General features: G+C 48.2%; 7 protein-coding genes across 7 annotated transcripts; 4 read left to right on the top strand and 3 right to left on the bottom strand.

Moving 5' to 3' along the window:
• Positions 1-577: 577 nt before the first annotated feature.
• On the bottom strand, positions 578-2371 carry N7446_010365 (ankyrin repeat domain-containing protein; the record flags this gene model as incomplete). Its single annotated transcript, XM_058519108.1, has 1 exon — positions 578-2371. One exon carries the CDS (start codon positions 2369-2371, stop codon positions 578-580), a length of 1794 nt encoding a protein of 597 aa, XP_058369896.1.
• Positions 2372-3605: 1234 nt separating this feature from the next.
• N7446_010366 (uncharacterized protein) lies at positions 3606-4566 on the bottom strand (the record flags this gene model as incomplete). The annotated part of the gene is made up of 3 exons (XM_058519109.1): positions 3606-3741; positions 3784-4018; positions 4077-4566. The coding sequence occupies 3 exons, from the start codon at positions 4564-4566 to the stop codon at positions 3606-3608; spliced, it is 861 nt and encodes a 286-aa protein (XP_058369897.1).
• Positions 4567-6442: 1876 nt separating this feature from the next.
• N7446_010367 (putative pyridine nucleotide-disulfide oxidoreductase) lies at positions 6443-8170 on the top strand (the record flags this gene model as incomplete). The annotated part of the gene is made up of 1 exon (XM_058519110.1): positions 6443-8170. The coding sequence occupies one exon, from the start codon at positions 6443-6445 to the stop codon at positions 8168-8170; it is 1728 nt and encodes a 575-aa protein (XP_058369898.1).
• A 1838-nt stretch (positions 8171-10008) lies between these two features.
• Positions 10009-10775, bottom strand: N7446_010368 (C40 family peptidase; the record flags this gene model as incomplete). The annotated part of the gene is made up of 2 exons (XM_058519111.1): positions 10009-10018; positions 10072-10775. The coding sequence occupies 2 exons, from the start codon at positions 10773-10775 to the stop codon at positions 10009-10011; spliced, it is 714 nt and encodes a 237-aa protein (XP_058369899.1).
• Positions 10776-12243: 1468 nt separating this feature from the next.
• On the top strand, positions 12244-13523 carry N7446_010369 (uncharacterized protein; the record flags this gene model as incomplete). The annotated part of the gene is made up of 2 exons (XM_058519112.1): positions 12244-12411; positions 12486-13523. 2 exons carry the CDS (start codon positions 12244-12246, stop codon positions 13521-13523), a joined length of 1206 nt encoding a protein of 401 aa, XP_058369900.1.
• A 379-nt stretch (positions 13524-13902) lies between these two features.
• N7446_010370 (uncharacterized protein) lies at positions 13903-15343 on the top strand (the record flags this gene model as incomplete). Its single annotated transcript, XM_058519113.1, has 6 exons — positions 13903-14073; positions 14142-14277; positions 14333-14344; positions 14417-14836; positions 14897-14930; positions 14980-15343. The coding sequence occupies 6 exons, from the start codon at positions 13903-13905 to the stop codon at positions 15341-15343; spliced, it is 1137 nt and encodes a 378-aa protein (XP_058369901.1).
• A 539-nt stretch (positions 15344-15882) lies between these two features.
• Positions 15883-18437, top strand: N7446_010371 (uncharacterized protein; the record flags this gene model as incomplete). Its single annotated transcript, XM_058519114.1, has 3 exons — positions 15883-16722; positions 16775-17346; positions 17405-18437. The coding sequence occupies 3 exons, from the start codon at positions 15883-15885 to the stop codon at positions 18435-18437; spliced, it is 2445 nt and encodes an 814-aa protein (XP_058369902.1).
• Positions 18438-18461: the final 24 nt, after the last annotated feature.

The raw sequence follows: 18461 nt of genomic DNA on the forward strand, positions 1-18461 counted from the left end.
AAGATCAAACACTTGATTCGATGCGATGGTGGCTTGGCCGCGACAGCTTTGCCAAACACAAGTGCTTTCTATCCACTCACGACAAACGAACGCTGACCTGCAATCAGACGGAGAACATGATCGAGAACATGGCGATGACCCCAAAGACCTTTGCCTTGTTTCCCCCAGGGACAATTCTTGGTTCGGACCCGGAACGAACACCGCCCTTGGCTCTTTGATTCGGCGGATCCGATGCGCTGGTTGACGGTCGTCGACTTCTGGAGCGTTTTGAGAAAGTGCATGAACCTCACGTGCGAGTGGTACATTCCAAAGTCATTGATGGGCACGAACATCTCGATATCTTATGGACTATGGATGCTCTAGAGCAAGTTGGCAAAGAAATTTGTCAGGTTCTTTGGCAAACCATGCCGGAAGATGCGCGGGGTTATTGCTGTGTCCCATGTGGGGTCAATACAAGTCTGCTCGAGAACTAGACAGACCTGCCTATTACTCGTTAATGTTATAATGATACCGGTAAAAATTGTTATCAATAGATATGAAGCTATGTATATTTACAAACTGCGCCTGATCACCTTGCTCAATCATGATGAGGTTGAGGTCTATTATAGGACCACCCTGCAAACTGCTTCATCATTTCATTTGATATGCACACCCCCAAAGTAGATTCCTTTTTATACGACAAGTCTCGCATCTTTTTGCCCTGAGCAATGGAGTCCCAATCACATCTGAAAGAAATTGGGTTGCACGTATAAGCGAAGTCTGCTGGGAAACAACAACCTGAAAAATCCTGGAGGAAAAGGTGTGGCGGGCTCGCGAGCACTTTCACTGTCCGTGATGATGGGGAAGCTCCGCGATCAAGTAGCATGTCTTTGATTCTCGTGTCTTTGAAGTATCTCTTGGCCCGCGTCTGGCCTCTTGTCGCCCAATCTAGTGCAGTCCAACCATGTCTATCGGGGACATTCACATCGACCTCCGTTATATTAAGGAGACATTCGACGGTATCGGCATGCATGTTCATGGCAGCTAAATGGAGCGGGGTCATGAAATCAGAACTTTGAGAAGGTTCGAATTTTGCCCCGGCTTCGACCAGCAACGATATGATGTCCGTTTTTCCGTTGCGCGCAGCCTCTGACGCAGCCTCAGAGCCAAGAGACTGCTCCGGCCACCTTTGGGTATGCACCGATAGCAATAATTTCACAACATCCGCATGGCCCCCTTTTGCTGCCCACATCAGGGGAGCCCAGCCAGGGTCAGCCCAGAGCGAATCCCTTTGTGTGGTTCTTTCTAGAAGGAACTGCACAGTACCGTAATGTCCATTCTCTGCGGCATAAGATAGGGCCGACTGGGAGTTATTATTGTCAGTTTCAGGAAAGGCATCTCGATTTACTGAGTTCTTGACCACCTTTTTGCAATCCCTTTCTTTCTGTTCCCACTTCGAAATTTTCTCAAGTGCTGGTTTCGAAGAATGAAGAGACATACTGCTGTCGAGAAGAAGTTCCACTAAAGGCTGGTATCCACATGTCGCTGCCCACAATAACGGTGTTCGACCTTCTAAGTCCTTTAATTCAAGTTGGGCGTCGTATTGGAGAAGGAGTTGTAATATTTCCTTATAATTTGTACCTGCCGACCATAATGACGATGTTAAATTGGGCTGGATCAAAGGTGTCCAGTGTGCGTCCTCGGGACGGTGGGCGCTGTCTCTTGTCTCTCCTTCTTTCTCCATCCAAAGGGAAGAGCCGACAATATCGATCTCGAAATAAACAGCCAACGGGCAGTGGAGATTACATTTAGGATCTTGTGCCTGTTCCCTAAACATGTTTTGTTGGCCCAAATCACGACTTTCACCCGCAAGTTGAGGCGATCCTGCCCAGTGTAGCGGCGTCCGCATGAGGTGGTCTCTGGTATTTGGATCGGCCCCCGCAGCCAAAAGCAGCCGGACAACACCCACAAACCCTTGTTCGGCAGCAATTGAGAGCGGGGTCCGGGATTTTGGATATTTGATGTCCACATTGATGTCTTCTATACCCAGGAGCAGCCTGGCCACGTTTTCATCCCCCCGGATGGCCGACCAAAGGAGTGGACTCCAACAATTGGGAAGTGGAGGATTTGGTCTGAGTCGTAAGGGTGGACTTTTAGTGCTGCTGGCGGAGATCTGTAAAAGCCCTTGTATGGTACGAGCATGTCCCATCTGAGCGGCATAGAGCAACACTGCATGGGCGCCATCACGGTGTATTTCGCGTTCATACAACAGGCCATTGAAAGTCTCGTAAAAGAATCGGCAAGTGCAGATAATGTTATTGAAATACCTTTGCGAGTCCAGTTCAGCGATAATTTGCTGTATCAATTCGTTGGGGAGTGTGAGCAGCGACATTGTGCTTCATTTAGCAAGAAGCTGGTTTTCAACAAAAGCTAGCAAAATATTTTGAACATACACACCACTGTTTTATCAAAATCGCAAGGGAAATAGAGCCATTAAATGAGACTATGGCTAAGACTCCCCCACACAGCCACCACCACAATCCGCTTTAGCTATTATTCTACGCAAGCTTCATTTCAAATGGTGGGGCTAGTTCAGCCATCGAAAGCTAACTCTCCAACCTCATGTTTCATCGCCAGCCTTCTTACAATTGCTATTAGAGCGAAAACAGGAAACCAAGCCACAGCGAGTAACAGCCAATAGATAATATGGATATAGACCTCCCGACACAGCGCTGACCGGCGAAAGCCAGGCAGCAATTTTCAGTATCCAGATCGCCCAAGCCCCCACCCAACACGAACCTCTATTTCCAGCCATCTTGTATAACCCATACAGAATGGCTCTTGTCTTCCCGTACGGGGGTGTTGATATGGGGGAGTACTATTTGGGATGCACTTCAAGGGCGGTTTGCGTTTTAAGGCGCAACACACTATTATCCTTTCACTTAGGGAAAGTTCGATAATAGATGATAAATCAAGGTCTTTAAGATACTCAAAATTAGGGCTACACACTTATATTAGCTAATCTTTGTGGTCTGCTAAATCCTTAATTAGGGAAAATAGAAGACCTACACTAGCTGGGTACGTTTATGTGCGGGGTCGATTTGAAGTACTACAACTAGGATAAGTCCACATTTCACTCGTGGAATCCGCAGCAATGACCAAGTGACGAGCGACTGACATTTTATAAACCGAAATCCGGGCCTCGAAATTAATTTGAGAGGGTGTTATGGTAGCAGAGACCTTGAGTTATAAACCAAACTCGATCAGTTCATCCGATATCGGTTTCTCAGCAGAGCCGCATGACAGAAGCCTAGCAGTGTTTCTAAGCCCCCTTCCCCCCGACCTGTCGATGAGGGTGCAGCCCAGCGGCAGACCAATTCCCACCCACCTTATTTTTTATGAGGCTACTCCCAACCACCAAATTATACGGTGAACCACCGCCACGAAGGCATATACAGAAGAATGAGGCATGATTTGAAGCAGCTAGACTAGCTTGAGAGGCCAGATTTCTTTGTTGATCTGTGTCCAATGCGTTGATAGTTCGTGTGAATAGTGTCAAAATTGGGTTTCCAGTGGAATTGCTACCGACGGTTGTATACTCCCAATGAGCATCTTCATTCGCACAACTAGATACCCTTGGACAGGACAAACCACAGCCAAGGGTGGTATACTGTCTCATCATCGACCGGGTCCAAAATAGTTGGCAGGTATTTCGTATTCCATTCTTCATCCAGGTCTTCATCAAAATATTCCGGATTCGCCCTGACGCGACGCGCCTTGCAATACTACCAATAAGCAGGATACCACCCTGCCTGGCCCCAATCAAGGATGGCAGCTACTACTGGATTCGACCCAGGCGATAAAAGAATATTGGGGGGCACAAGGTCGTCATGCGTGAAGACCACGGGCACCTCCCCATCGATCTCGATATCGCAGCCATTCTGAAATTTCTGGACGGCGTCTGCACCGTGGAATGGGCCAGTCAAGTCTCGGTGATCGAAAAGAAAGATGTCTTTTAGTTGTTGGTTATCTAGGCCACCTAAGGAGCACTTTAGCATAGTTCTGCCTAGGTACCGCAATGAATTCAAATCACTTACCCACGTAAAGGACTTGGTCGGGCTGTTCTAACGATTTCCAGGCCTTGACCATGCCGTTGAGCTCTTTACAGACAGCCTCTCTCTCCTCCTCGTTTAAAGCACCCCACCTATGCTCCAGCGTTTCGCCCCCTATCAAAGACATGTAGATAAATGCTTGGCCACCGTCTTCGGTCCAGCCAAATACCTCAGGAACTGGTACTTTGCCTTTCAACTGCTTATATACCATATTTTGGGTCTTTGCCTCTGTAACGGTCGCGTCGGCTCCATATTTGACAATCAGGCCCAACGATGGAAACTTGACAGGCGGGGGTCTATTGAACCTTATGCCACGGATGTGGCCTGACTCCTCGTTGATAGCTCTCACCTCGGCCGGGGTAGGGAGAGTAGACGCCCGATGCTCCCTGAAAACGCTAGAGTCGGGAATGGTCCTCGTTGTATTGTGGCTTGAATCGTGGAGGCCGGCATTGACTTCAACCCCATCCGGCGTCATCTTCAAGATAGAACAGGTGAAGCAGGGGTCTCGGCGGTTATAGAAAGACCCAGTCTTCGAGAGCAGCGGACTCGAAGTAAGCCGAGAGCCTATCGATTTCTAGTAAAAGGAGTTCTTGAAAAGATAGTAAATTCTAGAGATAGAAACATGTTGCCGCCGGACATGCGAGGCAGTGAGGTGAGAAGGCGGGGCCGGACTCTAATCTTGCCCAACTCTGCGGTCGCGCTAGACTTTCTACCCTCGCAAGACTCTGTATCTCGCCAGACCCTCAAGACTTGCCGGACACTATCATCTTGTCAAACTCTCTAGTCTCGCCGGCCGCTCTAATCTTGTCTGGCTTTTGGGTCCTGTCCTCATGGAGTGTTTGTGGGCAACTCTACAGCTAGGCGGCATAGACTACTACTATCTGATGCCCTATTCCATTTAAATAAGTTACTCCATTCGATTTTGTGGCAGCGATGGGATGAGCCGCAGCCATCTAAGAAGTCAATAGCACGTGGGCTTTGCTTAGGCGGTGGGCCGGGCTAATTTAGGTTTGATTTCAACAAGCGCAATTTCACGCTGTTTGATAGGAACGAAGTGCCCATTAACACGAGCTCATGGCCGCAGTGCGGTCGGACTAATACGAAATTGCTGAGTTTGAAGTATAAGCCGGCCAGATCCAGAAAAAACTCCCGATTCCTTGATAGACTGAGACTCGCTCTCTTCGGTTTGCATGTCACACTGAAGATTCTCTACTGGTACGTGACTATCTGGTCTACGCCCTTCGGGAAACACACCACAATGTACGTGTTCAAATACAAATGGGATCATGAATTGCATACAGTGCCACTAATGAAATATTAGATAATCTCTACACAAAGCGTCGAAGCAAGTATATCGTTTAGTGTATCAACTTTGGCCTCTCTTTTTCACCTCTTTTTGCCCATTTTCGAGTGCTTCAGGCTGTATTTGTTGAGTAATGGTGGTTTTCAAAGGTAGCGGTATGAAAGGACTGACATTTGACTTCAGGGTAGCGATGTTACTTTTAGTCTTATCAGATGAAGTGAAAGAAAGGCTGACTATTTTACAAGATGATGACTACATCTTAAAGGGGATTAGAACCATTGACCTAAGTAGATTCTTTTGCATATGAAAGACAGAAAATACGAAGTTGAATTTATAGTTGCCATTCAGTCAAGTCTCCTCACTATGTGTGTGGATCGCAGCGCTGATATGCCGGTGCGAGCTTAGCCTAACTAAATTTAGCGTAGCTGTATAGACTAAGAAAGGACCATGTGAGTGTCATGCCACAATTGAGTATGACACGACCATGGGCTACTTAAATGTATATAATGAAGAGACACTCTCAGGACTCTCCAGAATTGACGTGCTGCACATGATAGTGCCAAGGCTACCACATGCTATCAACATCTCCCTTCAACATGCATCGTCTATTTCTATTTCTGATCCTGTCGATTACTGAAAAACACCCGTCGAAACTCTTCACTGCCATGTGAGCATGTGCCTAAAATCTCCGACATTCTCCAATGGCACGTGCTAGCTCTTCTCACCGATCGTTCCGGAGGGTTCCGGCTTTCTCCACGAGCTCGATAGAGCCAGCCAGAGCTCAACATGTTCACGGGAGTTTAGGGATCCGACACCGTTCGTAAAAAAAAAGGATCCGGCCATGAGGCTTGGGTCGGAGATCCCGTTCCGGGCCTCTCCTTTCCTTATCCTGCCGAGTATGAGGTCATCAATGGGTCAGCGGACTACAGTATACTGCTCGCGGATAGCAATATGAGCTCCGAAGTATCGACTCCGAGTTTATACAAATGACCCTGAAGCTAGAAATTATTACTTGCTTCTGACTGACACACAGTGCTAATCCATTGACATGCATCCTCGGCCATTGAGCGGAATGCTCCCTTTCCGCCGGCAGGCCTTCCGTCTACAGGTTCCCATACCTCGATATCATCTCCAATCGACAGGCGCATTCTCCCCTCGCATTGCTCCATCAAGTCAAGCATCGAGCCGAAGATGCCTAGCAACGCAAATCGACTACACCGTCGCGGCCCCTCACTCGGACAACCAAAAAGAACGAGTCGTCATTCTCGGGTCGGGCTGGGGTGGGTATAACCTCTCGCGCAAGCTATCCCCGAAAATCTATTCGCCAATCATCATCTCCCCTCGCTCTTACTTCGTGTTCACACCCCTCCTCACCGACACAGCAAGCGGATCCCTAGACTTCTCCAACATCGTCGAACCCGTGCGTGATCCGCGCGCCAAAGTCGACTTCATCCAAGCAGCTGCACGCGCAGTCGACTTGAACAAGAAGACTATTCTATGCGAAGCAACAGTTGTTAAGAGTGGCGTCACGGAGTCGCCCCGCATTGGGGGAAACGAGAGGCAAAACGAAGAGGGCCCGGAGACTACAAACTTGAAGCCGATGCAGGCGCAGCGCCAATGGGAGCAAGGCGAATTATTCGAGGTCCCATATGACAAACTGGTCATCGCAGTTGGCGCTGTCAGTCGTACGTTTGGAACACCGGGCGTGCGAGAGAATGCGATGTTCTTCAAGGATATCGGAGACGCTAAGAGGGTGAAGCGGCGTGTGCGGGAATGCTTTGAGCTAGCCGTCTTGCCGACGACTACCCTGGAAATGCGAAAGTCACTGCTGAATTTCGCCATCGTGGGAGCTGGTCCAACTGGCATTGAGCTTGCGGCTTCCCTGCGAGACTTCATCTACGCTGATATGATGGCGCTCTACCCGGCTCTGAACGAGATCCCCAAGCTCAATCTCTATGATGTTGCACCCAAGGTGTTGTCCATGTTTGATGAGTCACTGTCTCGCTATGCGATGGAGACGATGAAGAGTGAGGGTATTGATATCAAGACCTCTCACCACGTCAAAAGCTTGAGGTGGGGCCCGCCGGGTGCCCCTCCACCATATGAGATGGATCCCAAGCGCTGCCTGACTCTGACCACCGAAGAGGAGGGCGAGGTCGGCGTTGGCATGTGCGTTTGGACAACTGGAAATGCCATGCCCAAGTTCATTACCCAGTCACTCAATGTGGTCGACCCCTTTCCTGCAGACTCGGTCCTCGCCATTGAAGGGTCTTCCGTTACTCCTACTAGCGCGGAGCAAGCATGGAAATTCAAGAAAGCGCCCAAGAAGGGCCCGCTCCTAGTCGACGGTCACCTCCGCGTCCAGCTTGAAAATGAATCTGGACAGACGGCAGTTCTTCGAGATGTCTTTGCACTTGGCGACAATGCCATGCCAGAGACCGGTGCCCCGCCGGCTACAGCACAGGCTACTTTCCAAGAAGCCAAGTGGCTTGCAACGCGGCTGAACAAGGATGACATGGCCCAGACACCACCCTTTTCTTTCAGGAATCTGGGCACGATGGCCTACCTCGGCAATGAGAGAGCGTTGATGCAGATTCCTCATGAGAATGATGGAGCCATGAATAAATTTCTGCCTGGTGGTATCAAGGGACGTACGGCATCACTTATCTGGAAAGCGGCATACATCACTATGAGTATCAGTTGGCGCAATAAGTTACGTATCGCGTTCAGATGGACTTTGAACAGGTTGTTTGGAAGAGACGTATCGCGCTTTTGAGTGCAGATACCATGGAAAACTGGCATTACATATCAGGTCCGTTTAGTTACCTTTTCGAACATACCTAGGTACAAAAACCTGACAAATACCCTTAAAAGCCCACAATTGATCACATCAATAAACGAGTAACGAAATGACTATTCTTTTTCAGTTGTGTATATGTAGCGGTGGACGAGCTGCAGTCGTTCCATAACCAGACGGCTTTGAATAATCTATTATTCTGCTATTCCCGTCGCCGGTAATCTACGAGGTCTTGATTTCTGATTCTCAGGGGGAAAAGAGCGAGCGCTTTATAACCAACCTTTCCAAGCTGAACTCTCCCGATCTAGGGAGCATGAGCACATGTAGAAAATGTATCTTTGGTAATGGCATCGAATTTCATGGTGAACATGGTCAATTCAGAGGAGTATTGATATCCAAATGAAGGACCATATTAGAAGGAACCCCCAAGGAAGCTATTCAGACCTCTTCTCCATTTATCTACCGTAATAGGTAAGGCGTAGTGATTGTATTTTCCGCGCATTATTTTGTAGAAATGCATGCATTACTTGGCAATGCTAATGCATCGAGGACCGCTCCTAATATATATTTCTAGTACTTACATTTACTATGTAAACCACTCGTAAAAACAAGAAGTTTTCTTTTTTTAGCTATATTCTGAGCATTTTCCCACAGTGCTGTATCTCCTAGTGTTGAATTAAGTGCACAATGAGTCGCTTTTTCGTATATCTAGCTTATGTCTCCTAGTCTACCACCGAATAAACCATCGTCGGCAAGCATTCCTACGTCTTAGGACGAGAGTCCCTAGTACGATCGGCTTAAGAAGCACCGGGGAGCCCTATAAGAATCGTCGGTTACCTCTACAAATAGTCCATGCGATGAAATTGACAGGATTTCTTCGCAATTCTCATGAAAATTTGGAAGATTTTGATGTAAAGTGGCCGCTGGCCGATATATAGACTAATTACTTTATTTCCGCAGAGTTTTCGAAATTTATGTTAGGGACGGTCCTCAGTGCATTAGCATTGCCAAGTAATATATGCATTTTTACCAAATAATGCGCGGAAAATATAATTACTACGCCTTACCTATTACGGTAGATAAATGGAGTAGGGGTCCGAATAGCTTCCTTGGGGTTCCTTCTAATATGGCCCAAAATGAAAGTGAAGCTTCATACATGTAACTTGGCCTGATTTAAGGGCACTCCGCTATGGACGGGGTAAACGCTCCGCACAACCAATTTTAATGCACGTCTCCTTGGCCGTTGTCAATTCCATGGTCAAATGTCTACCCGACACTCTGGAAAGTGCCCACAGCTATGCATACTGTTACTATAAGATGAGCACATGCACGGTTAAATTGCAAAAAGGCACCAGGGTATGAATGCCCCACCCCTCGTATCTTGTATGACTTTCTATACCCAATTGAGGCAAGTTCGTATTCATTTTAACACTAATAATTGGTATTTTTTTTTTTTTTTTTTTTTTTCACATTTGGGGGCCGTAAACCCGCTATATCACGGGGATCGGCCGGCGTTAGTGAGGCCTGCACTAGTGGCGTAGTTCTACAGGGGGCTTGTCTCAAACTGTCTATAATCACGGATACAAGCGCGCATATAATATTGCTAAGATTAATATTTACTGGAGATTTCTTTATGTTCGTTACAATATCGGATTTTTGACCCTATAATCTTACGTCGTATCGTCTAGAACGTTGAAAATAAGTGACTGAGTTATATATTCCGGAAAGCAAATATCTAATCAATTGAACAATGCACCATATACCCAATACCCAAATTTCAATCCACAGCAGTAATCAAAGGATTAACCCAACTCAATTCAGACGAATCTATAAACCAGTCAGCTTTGCAACATCTCAAAATCAGGGAATGAACCACATACCTCATAACATAAGGACAGATACTCTCCCCACCATAAGAAGTCCAGATAGCCTGCTCACGAACCGGTGTTCCAGTATGAGCAGCATTGATCATCAATCCATCTTTGATAAAGATCCCAACATGGGACACACCATTCTTGCAATCACCGCCAGTAGCCCAGAATAGCAAATCACCCTCTTTGGCTTCCGAGCGAGGATACCGCTTGCCCATACTGGTGTTATATTGATCCTGAGCCACACGGGGAATCTTCTTGTCCAATGCTTGACAGAGAGCATACTGCGTCAATCCAGAGCAGTCGAAGCCACCGCCAGTTGGACCGTTGCAGCCACCGCCGCCCCATTTGTAAGGCAGACCTTTTTCTTTCTCGGCTGCGGCGACGATGGCTTTGCCCGTACCGGTGCCGCTGCTGCCGCCGCCACTGCTACCGCATTTCTTGGTTACGTAGCTTGAGCTACCGGTTTTGACGTAGTAGTCGGCTACATAGCAATTGTCGGTTGTCTTGTCCCAGAGCTCGTCGCCTTTGACATCGGTGCCGGTAGCTTGGCAAGTGACTGAGATTTCATCGCCCTTTTTGTAGGTTTTGACGATAGAGTGGCTTGTTCCGGGACCAGAACGGCAGTTGACGGTGTCGCCGGTGATGGGGTAAGCACTGACTGCTGGGATAGCGGCCACAAAAGTGACGGCGAGGAGGGAGATGAAATGCATTTTGAGTGATTAGGTGTAGATCTTGATGGCAGATTGGGTTCAAAGTTGTTGCTTTGCCTTTGTGTTTCAGGTAGAGTGAGTTGATAGATATTTGTCCCAAGAGCGAGATATATCCACGGCTTTATATAAAGCCTTCGCAGGCAGTTGAAGCAAGCATTTCTGCGACTCAATGCCCCTGGTTCTGGCGATCATCAAATCCATTGGTGATTCGTATTAAGAATGCAACCCTTCATTCGTATTCCAGCCGCAAATGCGATTTGGAGCCTGTAGTTCCGCAGGTTGCAGCCAACCTGAGGAAGATCTACCATCGAAAGATCCATATATAGAGCCTTGGCGGCCCCTTGTTGAAGCTTCGAGGGATCTTTCCTCGTAAGTTCGTGTTCCTGCATTTATACTTCTGCGGCGCCCACTGAAAATGCACGAAATACGGGATGATCTAAAAATAAACCTGGGGATGTAACCAAGCCTCCCACGTTTCTGAGCAGCGTCCATGAGTTTATTTTACCTTGGACAAACATTCGGCTAACACTTAATCTCACCCAGTCCCACTAATTTCGTCGGCGCAGCATCGCAAATATAACTTGATTATTAGACACACTTTCATGTCGATCGGGAAATCCTTACTAGGAGTGAAAGTAGTTCGCGCTCGATAATTTTATGGAAGCACCATGTTGACTATTTAAATACTGGGATGAGCCTTTTCGCTAGCGGTAAATATGTCACTGGACCAAGCGAATATAGAATGGGTTTGACGCCTTCCTTTACCGAAACACCGAACCAACAATCTTTACTGGCTGCATATCAAGTGAGGGATAGATATACATATTGTAGAACAATTGCTAAACTGTTGTGATATGGATGTTGGCAGTTCCTCTGACTTGGTAGGAAAACTACTTACTGTAGAACGGCAAAAATAAAATCCAACCCCGGGACAGTCATGGTAACAATATAACCCTCTTTGTCATGGGCAGATCAGCAAGAATAAGCAAGTTATACGAAACATGGGGGCCAGAATGATAAATGTAGAAATTCGCCCCTCAGAGGCCCGAGCCCATAGACTGTGGGGCTATTCGAAAATACCAAATGAACAGAATTCAGTTAATCGGCACGGATCGCAACCGAATGACGAGTGGATACAATTGAAACCCAATACAAATGCAAATAGAATACGTCTTAATCAAAGTAACTTGCATTTTCAACAATACCTGTACTTCTAAGAGTGCCAACTTCAACGGCGTAAGAGCTATCAACCTTAGCGCACGCCCTAACCTCCCTCATAAACTCGTCAAGACGAATGCCGACACGGCACGGGATTCGAAAAGGCCCCAAATGGCGAGGCCCCTCCCCCCCCTGAATGTATGTAGAAAAACATCCTTGTTCTAGTCTCGGCTGCCGTGCGTATTGCATATCTCACCTATCCGTCACAACACACCTGAGAAAGCAACAAAAATACAACGGAGTAGATCCAATGGCCTCCACCCAAGCCTCCACGATCCTGGACCAGCTCGTTGAAGCAGGCAAAGCCTTCAAACAAGATGAGCCCGGTTCACGAGAGGCTCTAATCGCACACAGCCGCGCTCTTGTTGCTGCATTAGAGATTCCAAGCGAATTTATCCAAAGGACGTTCTGGGCAGAGGTGAGATAATACCGTTCCAATCATCATGACCCTCCAAGTACAAAGTATTGTATACTAACACCCCTCATCCATAGCCGGCTCAATCAGCAACAATTCGCCTAGCAGTAGACACAAACCTCTTCCAACACCTCCGTGACGCAGGCGCTGCCGGCCTAGATGCCTCAACTCTGTCGCAAAAAACCGGAATTGAAACATCCTTGCTCCAACGCCTCACCCGCCATTTGGTAGCAACAAACCTGCTCACCTACCACGAAAACGCATTCCACGCCACAGAACTAAGCAACGGCCTCTCCGAGGAACGATACCAACATAGTATCTCATTCTGCTATGACGCTGCCCGACCTTCGTTTAACGGGTTCCCCGGATATTTTAAGAAGAATGGGTATCAAGCGCCCACGCTTGGGGGGACGGATGGGCCGTTTCAGGCTGCTCATGGGACAGAGCTGACTTTCTTTGATTGGCTTGTTGCTACGCCGCCGCATTTGAGGCATTTCGACTCTTTCATGTCGGCTTACCGGGCTGGTAAGAAGAATTGGTATGATGAGGGGTTTTATCCTGTTGTTGAGAGGTTGGTGAATGGGTTCGAGGGAGGTGAGAATGGTGATGTTTTGCTTGTTGATGTTGGTGGAGGGCGTGGTCATGATGCTGCTGCCTTTGTGAAGGGGCTCGAGGAGAAGGTTGGAAAGGTTATCTTGCAGGATCGCGAGCCTGTTATTGAGAGTGTGGTGGGGAGTGGCGTGGAGAAGCTAGGATTTGAGGCTCAGGCTCATGATTTCTTTACGCCGCAGCCTGTTATTGGTGCGCGCGCTTATTCGTTGCATTCTATTCTACATGACTGGAGTGATGGGGACGGAGTGCGGATTCTGGAGAATCTCGTGCCCGCGCTGAAGAAGGGCTATTCTCGTGTTCTCTTGAATGAGATCGTCGTTAGTGAGGAGCATCCTACGCTCGCGGCGACGAGTATGGATATGATGATGCTGGCACATTTCGCTGTGCGGGAGAGAACTGAAGCCGAGTGGAGGGGCATCCTGGAGACGGCTGGATTAAGAGTTACGGCGATTTATACGTATCCTGGTGTCGCAGAGAGTCTGATTGAAGCTGAGTTGGCTTAGGATCTTCGAGAACAGTGATCAGATATTGTACTTATGCACGATGAGGAGTTCATCATATCCGAGGCCCATATATCAGATGCTCGGCAGATATTTGCCTCTTGCCTAATTTAGTTAGGGCTACTATTCGAAGGATTCATGCGGGTCCATACTAGCTCGATACATGTACATTGGCACCTTTCCAATAATCCCATTGACAAGGCTCCCGGTCCTATGGCTGAAGATTTTGTTTCCCGGACGCTTTCTCCATATTATCCCATCGGTCCCATCGGTTATTTTGTTCATGTATAAATGACCTATCCCCAATCCCTGCTCCGGACCCTGTCGTTTTTCATGGGGTTGCCAGCCACATCCGTTCCTGGGTGTATCGGATCAACGCAACATGAGCACCATAATCACCGATGTGGACTTCAACGAGACCAAAGCAAAGGAAATTAATATCTGCGCGTGGGTTTTCACTGGGATCGCGATCGGAACTGTTTTTCTAAAACTTACGACGCGGGCACATGTCAAGAAGCTGGGCTGGGATGACTTTTTCATTTTCCTTTCCCTGGTAAGGGGCGTTTGTTTGTATTAAGCCATGCAAGGTGTGGAGCTAACGTCACCCATTGTCCTCTACAGGCTTTGAGCATTATTGCCGCGGCGTTCGTTTCGTACTCCGTTACATTGGGATTGGGGCGCCACACTGCTGCTGTTATCGCGGAGCACGGGCAGGAGAGGCTGGCTTTGACGGCTTATTGGCAGATTCTGGGATATCGTATGTTTGGCATCGTTAAAGATTGAAGCATTTGAAAACTAACTTGTACAATCAGCCTTTAACATCGGTTCGTCCATTCTCAACTGCGACTCTCGGCGTCAGATCGGAACTATAATACTAACCACACTTGCTGATATAGGCTCCTTCAGCTTTCCAAACATCTCAATCGCAATCTTAATCAGTAACCTCCTAGACCGAAACCCGTGGCGCACAGGATGTCTCTACGCAATGACAATTCTCCAAGTGGTGTTATCTCTAATCTCAATTTTCGTCATATTCTTCCAATGCACACCCACAGCCGCCCTCTGGGATCCCTCTGTGAAGGGAACATGTTGGAGCACGAAGGTCTTCAATGACTACTCATACTGGGTCAGCGCATATACGACACTTACGGACATTGTTTTAGCTGTTGTGCCTATTCGCGCTTTTTGGAATTTGCAGATGCGGTTTTCGACCAAGTTGGGGATTTGTATTATGATGGGATTGACGCTGCTCTCCGCTATTGTTACTGTTGTCAAGGCTACTTATTTGCATCTTTTTACTGATCGGACAGATCCTTGTGAGTTTCTTCGCTTCTGAGTTAGGGTGTCTAGTGTGAGGCTTGCTGATGCTGGGATAGTGTTCAATGTTGTTCCGCTTGTGCTCTGGGGACTGTGAGTATTTTACTATCCATGTCATGTACTTCTGCTAATTTCCTTCTAGCGTCGAGCAGAATGTCGTCATTGTCGCTGCATGTATACCCACGCTCCGCCCATTTTTCCGCAAGACTTTCGAGTCAAAATCCTCTCATTCCGACACTGGAAACCCAAGCTCAGGGTTAGGCTTCAAACTTTCATCCAACCCCTCTCAAAGCGACATTAAGCCCATCGGCTCAGAATCAGAGCTTCCGCTTGAGAGATCAAAAAGGCAAGCATTTGATGTTGATAGCAATAATAGCCAGCAGGGTATCTGGCAAACACAAGAGGTATCTGTGGAGAGTGATGAAGAGACGGACTTGGAGGGTGGACAACGCAGGATGTACCGAGAAGTGGTACCAGCCAATCTGCGCAGTGGGAAACAGCATTGATGAGTACAATAAAACAGAAATCCCAGTAAACATGAACAATCTCGCATCTAATTTACGCGAACCTCTGCCTCTTCCATTCTATAGTTCGGGGTTATAGAAGAAGGAATAAATGTATAGAAGAGAGGTATTCCTCTCATGCTCCTTTCCCTATGTGCATAATATTCCAATATGCTGCTAAATAACGAGATGCAATAAATATCAATTCCAAGTTTAGCATGATGCAGCACTGTAGTTGTAGAACACGCTAGGCCGGATAAGGCAATATCCCGGCAAGAAGGGGCCGGGAGCACCTCCGGTCATTCCTCCGCCCCCTCCACGGCCCTTTGTGAACAGTGATTGGCGACGCCTGGGAAAGACAAGCTTAACTTCCCCAGAAATTCACGTTTTAGCCGAGACGCCATGTTTCCTGGGGAAGCGGGGACTTGTCATTCCACCCCAGATTATGACAAGTCTTCACATTAGGAGCCCCAGCAAAAGGGGGAGTCTCGCTCTGCATTATCATTGAAATTTCAAGCGCAATCGGGGGTTGACCGTCGTCAATGCCACCAAAGTCTAGAAATACCGACAGTGCCGAAAACGGCCAAGAGCCACAGGATGCATCCAAAACGCACGAGGATGTTCCCGCCTGTCAGTCTTGTCGAAAGAAGAAGGCCCGCTGCAGTCGGGAACAGCCTTGCTCGGAATGCATCCGCTTCAACGTCGACTGTGTCTATGATGAGCGGCGCATGAAGCCTGGTCTCCGTGCCGGCGCCGTCGACCAGCTCTATCGCCGGATCGAAACACTGGAGAATATGTTCCTTGGCCAGGAAATACTATGGCAAACGATGTGGAGGACATTGTACCCAAATGACTCCCTCCCAGAACCTAGCGAGCGACCGGCTAACATCACAAGCTTGGCTCAGCAAAGAGAAGAGCTGAAATTTACTTTGCTTCAGGCGTCATCGATTCCTGAGCGGAGGGGCGAGCAACGGAATGGCGATGCGGAGCCTGTCTCGCGTCCAGCAAAACGACAACGCTGCGAGTCTACTATCTCACCGGTCTTTGTCGATACAGAGAGCGAGATAGACAGCCTTTTGTCGACTGATGTCATGACGGAGCTGGTGGACTTTTACTTCGTTAACATCCACCCTTGGATCCCGGTTCTTCATGTGGCCAGATTTCGTGAGCGCGTAGAATCTCCAGATGAGCGCCCGCGTATTGCCTGCATCCTTCACGCAGTTATTGCTGTTTGCGCACGCTTCTCTCAGAACGAATCCCTCTGCGACGAAGGAAAAAAGGCAAAAATTGCTGAAAAGAGCCGACAAAAGGTCATATTGGACAGCACCGAGTCCTTCTCTGTCGAGAACCTGCAGGCATTGGTGATCATTGCATTTGAGACTGTAAGCTTACTTAGCTTTTCCTTTCGATATCTCAGCTCATTCCTTCTTGCAGATTGGCCGTGGCCGCGGACCTTCGTCATGGTCTATTGTTGGAAGCATGGTCGGCACGGTTGAACAACTGCAACTTGGCGTCGAGGAAGATATTCTAAGCCGTGCACAAAACTCAGGCGAGACTCTGATCCGGCGCATGGTGTTCTTGTCTCCATCCAAGTCCTGGAGTGAAGCTGAAGAGCGCCGGCGCGTGTTCTGGACGGTGTTCTTGATGGATCGGTTCTGCAGCGTTTCCACAGGCTGGAAGATAAGTCTGACTAGCGCCGATGTAAAACGCCGTCTTCCCTGTGAAGGTGCGATATGGGAGAAAGAAACAGAGGTTCGGACGCCGTATTTTGGGATCTCAGACTCGGAGGATACAAATTCAACCAGTTCGCTTCAGGCTGGGAGCCGCGCGTCGATGAACATTGATAATGAGGACTCGATCGGTGGCTTTGCGTACAATATTGAGGCAACTGAGTCACTAGTCCTGGTCACAAACTTCTTCCTTCATCATGCGTTTATTGTTGGGGATGCTGAGAAGGCTCGGATTTGGTTAATGAAGTTCAAGGAACTAGATTTACGGCTGATTCAGTGAGTACCACAAGCATACAAACTATCTACTAGCTTTCTACTGACATTTGACCCCTAGGTGGAAGTTGTATCTGCCCCCGCAATGGAGAGAGGCCTCAGTGCTCAATGCCGACGGTGTAATGGATCCGAACTTGACATTAGCGCATATCACACATAATACGGCCGTGATTTTATTGCATCAGGGAATCGCATACCCACCTCCCCACTGGCAGAATTGTCCGGTGAAGCTTCCATCCACGGCCTCTGCTGAGACATGTTTGGAGGCAGCTTCTGAGATCGCTACTATCGGACGACAGTTCCTATCATTTTCGCCCATCTTCACCAATCCTCAATTCTCGTTTTGTCTATTCATTGCTGGAAGGATGCTACTGGCCCACAGCAGATACAATCAAGTTCCTATTCCCTCAGCCCTCGATACGTTGATCGCCAGTCTCCTCGAAATTTCCCAGCGATGGACCGGGCGCAATGAGACCACAAGCCCTCTCGGTGACAATCTGGCGTCAAGCTTCGCAAAACGACTTATAGAGGCCCAGAGTAACTCGTGTGCTGCCTCTTGTCCAAGCCTGGATATCAGACAGACCGCTTACTCCGACGAGTCAAGGGAGCAACATCAACCGCCACCTGTCATCGGAACCTCGCCGTCTGATCCTGGTATCTTCCCCTATATAGCAACTACTGCAGCACCCCATACTGGATATATAAACAGACAGCCACTGCGAGAGTCATATACTCTAGATCCTTTTAGCCTCGCTTTTCCGCCACTCCCACCAGCCTTTCAGCAAGACTTCCCTGCCTTCTCCCGATCAGATCCACTCTCGGTATATGTACCGGTCGAATATCAAACGCCGTCGCCGTTGGAGAGGCGGTCATACAATCAGCAATTTAATTTGTGGCAAGGTCCAAATGCGCCTTTTGGAAATGCCGCTGTCAGTCCCCAAGAGGATCTCTCTCACGTTTTCAACCTGATTCCCAGTCCTGGCCAAAGGATCAGTCGCTATAGTGGAGCACAAATAGGGAGCCATGACCCGAACAAGGCACCAAGGAATCTGTCAATGATGGATAATATCAATAGGCTAGGCTCTTGTGACTAATGTGTGGAAGTCTGATCAGATGCA

This window comes from Penicillium canescens (assembly GCF_028828765.1).
Source record: "Penicillium canescens strain IBT 15451 chromosome Unknown utg000006l_segment0_segment0, whole genome shotgun sequence".
NCBI classification, from domain to species: Eukaryota; Fungi; Ascomycota; class Eurotiomycetes; order Eurotiales; family Aspergillaceae; genus Penicillium; species Penicillium canescens.